The 6,282-nt window shown below is 41.0% G+C and overlaps 1 protein-coding gene across 1 annotated transcript; it reads left to right on the top strand.

The window, feature by feature from the left end:
• The first annotated feature begins 533 nt into the window (after nt 1–533).
• Nucleotides 534–5,954, top strand: LOC145456890 (uncharacterized). Its single transcript, XM_080335032.1, has 8 exons — nt 534–698; nt 752–982; nt 1,045–1,211; nt 1,449–1,554; nt 1,618–1,751; nt 4,296–4,492; nt 5,382–5,522; nt 5,585–5,954. Exons 1-8 carry the CDS (start codon nt 602–604, stop codon nt 5,856–5,858), a joined length of 1,347 nt encoding a protein of 448 aa, XP_080191158.1. The 5' UTR covers nt 534–601; the 3' UTR covers nt 5,859–5,954.
• Nucleotides 5,955–6,282: the final 328 nt, after the last annotated feature.

Below are 6,282 nucleotides of genomic sequence, written 5' to 3'. Positions count from 1 at the left end.
AGGAAGACTGCAAAAGCCAAAAAGGATCCCTGCTTTGACAGGGAATTTGTGGAGTTTTATCAAAACAAGTATTGATGAAGATCTTCTTGGATTTAGATTGCGTACACAATCACGTCATGAACTTTCGCAAAATTGTTTTCCATCGTAATATCGAGAATGATGACTATAGAACAGTGACTACACTACAGCATTGAAGTACCGACGATGAAAAGTGACCATAGCGCTCACGTTTATCACCTCGGCGTACAAGTGCCGTAGAGCCAATCATTGATTTGTAGTCTTGTTGATGATCCATTAGCACCACGCTCAGGGAAACTGCTGTTCGGTCAGAGATTTGGTAGAGGCAGGCCAATCTTTGACCGCGTTCGCCGTGCGATTTTACGAGGAATTGCAGTGCAGATAAGATCGCAGTCGGTAAAGTCGCGGAGTCGCAATGATATTAAGGCAGTGAAAATGTGCCCTTGACCCTGAAAAGAATCATGATGTTTCAAGAATTCTTCAAACATATATATCGGTGCTTGTCGACTTTTTCTTTTAGATTTGCAGTTTTATGTGTTGATTTCGTATGATAGTTATCTTTATTTTGAGTGCGCTCTGAATTATGAATGCACGATTTACGTACATGCCTTATATTGGGCCGCAGTACCCTTATCGAATACCAGGCCAGCCTTCGTACTGCATGCCTTACGTCCAGACAGGTTAGTGTCGAGTAAAGAACTGTTTCCCCGCTATCTAAATCAACTTCTTGTAGATTTAGGGGTCCCGCTCTACTACGTCAATTCCTATCCTCAGATGCCAGTTTTACCATGCGATCCATATGGTTTCAATCAGCAGTCAATGCCCGTAATGCTCCGACCACCATTTCACCAGTTTCTACCTCCTCCGCCCCCGTTCGCGCAGCAAAACAGTTCTGTAGCTGCCGCCGCGAGATACCCTATTGTGCCTGGAAGCAACCAATCGTTGAATCGCCAAGTGCCGAATGGTATATACTGGAACACACATGCCAGTAATTTTCCACTGATTCGATAACGACTGGCCATTTAGAAAATGCTCGCGGGTCTAACAGCACCAAGCCTGGAAAGACGAAGAAGGCGAAATCTGCCAAGCAGGATTCAAACACCGACTCGCACAGCAAGACCGGTACAATGAAAGCGCCCGGCAGTCGCCCGCGAGATGATACATTAGTACTCCGTCGCTCAGGTCACAAGAAGGTGAGGATATGAAAATACGTTTTGTCAAAAGAACGATATTAGTGTTGGAGATCTATCAACCCTCGGGAACTGCGGCTTTTCATCAAGCTCAGGCTCAAGTAAGAATATGTATTAGGCCCAGAGTTAGAAGTTGTTGCCTTATCAGCTGATTCTGTGCACAGGTTCTGTGTCATTCAATTTTGTTTTCAGTAAGGCACACTTCAATCTATCGTTAACAATCCGTTCCTGTTTTCGTAGAATAAAACAAGGAAATCTAAAAGAAAAAAAATTCACTTGGGGTCACGACCGGCAGCTAGTAAAAATACAAGTGAATTGAGCAGCATCAACACCGACAACACGCCATGTAGGTTTGCTGATAGGCCTACCGGTATTGGAAATTGTTTGAAATCAGCAGTCCGCGATTCAGTGTGTTCTGATTCGGCAAACCGAGAAGTCGAATTCGATGATGAAGACGCAGATTACGAAATATGCGAGGAGCTGGAAGAAATGCATCCGGAAACCACTTCTGACCCTATGAATCGTGGAGGCTCCCGAGAAAAGGTAAAAGGTTTATTATTAATATATTATATTGAGTCTTTATGCGGATACGTAAAGAGGTGGTTCTCAATTAGGGTTACATTTAACACAAAAATCAATCTAAAACAAGCACCTTTAAAACGATAGGCCCTTATTCAAAACATGTTTTTTTTAAATACATGACGTCACGAAAATTCAATTGTTACGTCACTGTTGATTGACATTAACAATTGAAAATATAGGGTAAATGCAGCGCCTTTTCACGAAATATCTGTACTATTCCTGTTAAATCGACTATATTGAGGGTTCTAACTATCCCATATCGATATACGTCGGCTATATCGTGTGGTAATTGTCCGTAGGCTTATACAACATGTTTTTTGGAGTGTATTTACACAATTATGGCATAATTTTACAACTTTACAACTTTATAAAGGCCATGTTTTGAACTCTGTTTTGAACATGTTCTAAACAAAGTGTTTTAAAACACCGTTTGTTTTAAATGCAACCCTATTCTCAATGATGATCAAAGAAAATTTCATTTCATTGTACGTTTCAATTGTATGATGTGTGCCGCGAAGACGTCTATTTCTTAACCGAACTGCAGTAAAAGCTGATATCAATGCCCGTAAATGCAGTGTTGAGGTGACTCAAATCATGACTTGACTCGAGTGGCGATTTCTGACTTGACTTGACTTGACTCGTGTCTTTGCGCCAAATTGACTTGACTTGGTCGAATCCTGTGTATACTGGTTTCCGCTTGCGTTTTCCATGCAGTTAGTTTCCTTCAAGGTTGCATTCAAAACAAAAATCAATATAAAACGAACATGTTTAAAACATGGCCCTTGTTTTAAACACGTATTTTATTGTTTTTATTTTGTATTTTTTAGCCATGACGTCACGAATCCTTAAGTGGCGTCACAGTGGATTGACTTTTACTTCGTTTCCATGCTCGGCCGACGGTCGGCCGAAAGGCCATGACGCATGCGTTAGGCTATACATGTCGGCCGCGTTTCCATGACCAGGCGTAATCCGACCGTGACTTGGCCGAACTAGGTGGGTGAAGCGATCGCAATGGCGTTTTTGGCTTACTTTATGTAATAATTTCATAATAATCACAAGGTTGCGATAAATGACTCGGTAGGAAATCTTATTACAACAAAATGGCTCAACTCTACTTACACCGTGTTCTGATGTTTGAATCGATATTCTATTGCATGTGTTGTTCCATTAGGGTAAGCAAGTATACTGGATTTCAAACCAAATATTCCATAATAGATAACAATCAGCATAAAATCGTGCAACACTTCAGCATGCAACACTTCAGCATGCAACACTTGAGCATGCAACACTTGAGCATGTGGGTTAAATTTCCCGCCGTGCGTAAAAATTTGTTCATAATTACGAATTAAATTTTTCAATATTATTGCTAGTTGCATATATTAGTATCAAATATGTATCCTTTCTCTCATGTGATCAGATTTACCGGTACATCAGATGGAGGGGGTGCCTTCGAAAATTTAGGGCCCATAATCTAACGATGATGCATCTTCCATTGTTATTAATCAATTTGCTACATGTTGAACTCCCATCAGGATTGTCCGTATAGTCAAATATATCGGAATCGCCCAAACATACCCATGCTCTATTGTATTTCTGGAAACTTTCATACCACCCAATATGCTTGGTTTTTGTCAGCATTTTTTGTAATTTTTATTGCCTCAACTGTCAGCCACATGACGTAGCAAGCTGCAGACCTCAAAATTTTCAAAGATTTGTGTGATCACCAGGGTTGTAAAGGCTAGAGTCAAGATTTTCTGATGACTCGACTCGACTCGAGTCATTTTCTAAAAATACGAAAATGACTCGACTCAAGTCAATCTGTGTATTGACTCGACTTGGACTTGAGCCATTGCGCATGACTCGCTCCAAGTCATATGATTCGAGATTCAGACGACCAAGACCAACATTTCATTGTAATTTCGAAGAATAGTAAAGTAACCACACTATTGGGATTTCATCTATTGGTACTGGCACTTGAAAATGCGACCAGAAACTGCCAAAAGTGAGGAAATTGAGTATATTATAAATGCGAACCATTCGATATCATCAAGCAGGGTTATAAAAAGTGGGTTTACCCAGACTTCAACAGGAAACTGAGCAGTCAACACAATTACTTGGACTCGGACTCGAGTCATAATACCATGACTCGGACTCGTACCCCTGCTGGCTGACTTGGACTCGAACTTGACTCGATGGTGAATTGAAAATGACTCTACTTGACTCGAATCAAAACTATAAAAGTGAGATTGACTTGTGACTCGGAGCCTTGTGACTTGGTTGCAACCCTGGTGATCACTGTAATGTATTTGAATATGCATTCCAGAAAGCAATGTAAATGTAATATTGAGTAACCATAATTACTTTCCCATACAGCCGTAATCGATCACGAGGATTCACTAATCGCACCATTACAATATTTGCACGTTGACAGCTATGAGGATATCCTTACCGTACCATGCAGTATTATGTAGTAATATTATCGGATACATATCTATTGCGCGAAAGGACGGTAAATGTGCTGCTAAACGGAAAAGAAACTGCGAGGACAAGGCCGACGAGATTCCGGAAGATTGTCCGCTGATCCACCCGGAAAGCGACTGGCTGCCGTATTGCTGCTGGAGAATGCGACAGTCATGCCACACCAAGCTGGAGATCGCTCTCAGTAGCAACCACAAATCTTTTTATAGGAAACAATCTTCCAAGTAGGATTTGTTCCTTTTCTTGTCTCTCTTGGATTGTTTTTGTTGGGGAGGGGGGTTCTTAAAGTATGGGTTCTTAAGGTAAAAGGGTATAAATCTGGGTGGCGACCGCACCAGAGCGATCATTTCATAATAATATGTATGTAATATTTGCTGAATTTATTGCAACGAGATTTTTTTTGCACTTTACGCGTTGCCATATGGATATTTGGTGTATATCAGGGGCGGGCAACTTTTCCGGTCGGCGTGCAGTATTATAGAATATATCCAATTATCGTGTATTTATCAACGTATACAAGGAATAAATCATATTTAATGTAAACTTTAAGTTTATAGCATAGAGACCAAGACAGTTCTTGAAGAAGCCGCGGGCCGTATTTTGCTTGTCCCTGGTGTATATCCAATGCCACCGTGTTGGGTGCTATAGCCATTAAGGGAGACACACAGAAAAGTGGTTGCGACCATACTCAATATGGCTTGATACCAGGGTTGTCACCAAGTCACAAGGCTTCGAATCACAAGTCAATCTCACTTTTATAGTTTTGACTCGAGTCAAGTCGAGTCATTTTCAATTCGCCACCGAGTCAAGTATCGAACAGAGGTTCGAGTCCGAGTCGTGGTATTATGACTCGAGTCGAGTCCAAGTCATTGCGAGCCTTGTGACTTGGTTACAACCCTGGCATAACAACGTTAAAAATACATTATTTCGATGCCTGAGGCGTGATTCACGAGATGTCAATAGAACTCAGATTTGGCTCGCAGTCTAAAAACTTGCAATCACTGTTGTGGGGGACACGGCAGTCCAAAACATTAAGATGTTACTCAAGTAAATCAGTTCACTGCATACTTGAACAAAATCCAAATTGTGACAAAAATTTATTGAAATTTTCAGCAAAATGGAGTCAATGGCGGTGGCGACAAAGCTAGAGTACAAGGTCTTTTCCACTGCCAAGAATCTGATGTTGTATAACGTAGGTGTGGAGAAAATATTTACAGAAATTAAAAGATTTACAGCAGATAGGAAGCTACACCCGTAAGTGTTACCTGCAGGAAAGATATTTTCAAATCTTTGCGAAGTACTCTATGACATCACAGAGCGTTTCGTGATGACGACGTTGAGTATGAATCCGTCCCTTCCACTACCCGGAAACGAAAAATACAAAGTCACACCGCAGAGCCAGCTTTTCAGACTGCATCTGGTCTTCTCGATGATCAAAAGGCAAGTGACTCATCTATGAAGAGATTCTACGTCCCAACGACTTCAAACATCTCTAAATTTGTTGAGTGGAAACCAATTAATTGTTGGCGTCACCTCAGGTCTGTTAGCGATACTGGGAAACTGCTGGTGGGGATAGATCCTGCATTATGACTTTGTGACACGGTTTTTTAGCATTGCGATAACACGCCTTGATGAATTTTCAATGAAGTCTGGCAATTTTGTACTTTTTGCGGGTCATTGACGTGAAAATACTGAATAAGCATCGCCTAAGCTGCCATAACACTTTCAAACTACATGCAAACATTACATTACTTTTACTTGAGTAGCTACAGTGACTAATGACCAGTGTTGAGATCAAGTCACAACCTTCGAGTCACGAGTCATTGCACATTTTGACTCGAGTCAAGTCTATTGATTTTCGAAGATGACTTGAGTCAAGTCAAGCCTCTCGTTTTTTGGAGGTGACTCGAGTCAAGTCGAGTCACAATTCAAGTCAAATTGAATTTTCGAAGGAGTAATGATGCAAAGTCATTACATTTTGCTAACTGGGTGAAAGACAGATTAATTCGCCATT

This window comes from Botryllus schlosseri, chromosome 15, assembly GCF_051294905.1.
Source record: "Botryllus schlosseri isolate E-star chromosome 15, Bs_hap1, whole genome shotgun sequence".
Taxonomy (NCBI): Eukaryota; Metazoa; Chordata; class Ascidiacea; order Stolidobranchia; family Styelidae; genus Botryllus; species Botryllus schlosseri.
The sequence above is the reverse complement of the archived record's forward strand: the minus strand, read 5'-3'. Positions and strand labels throughout refer to the sequence as shown.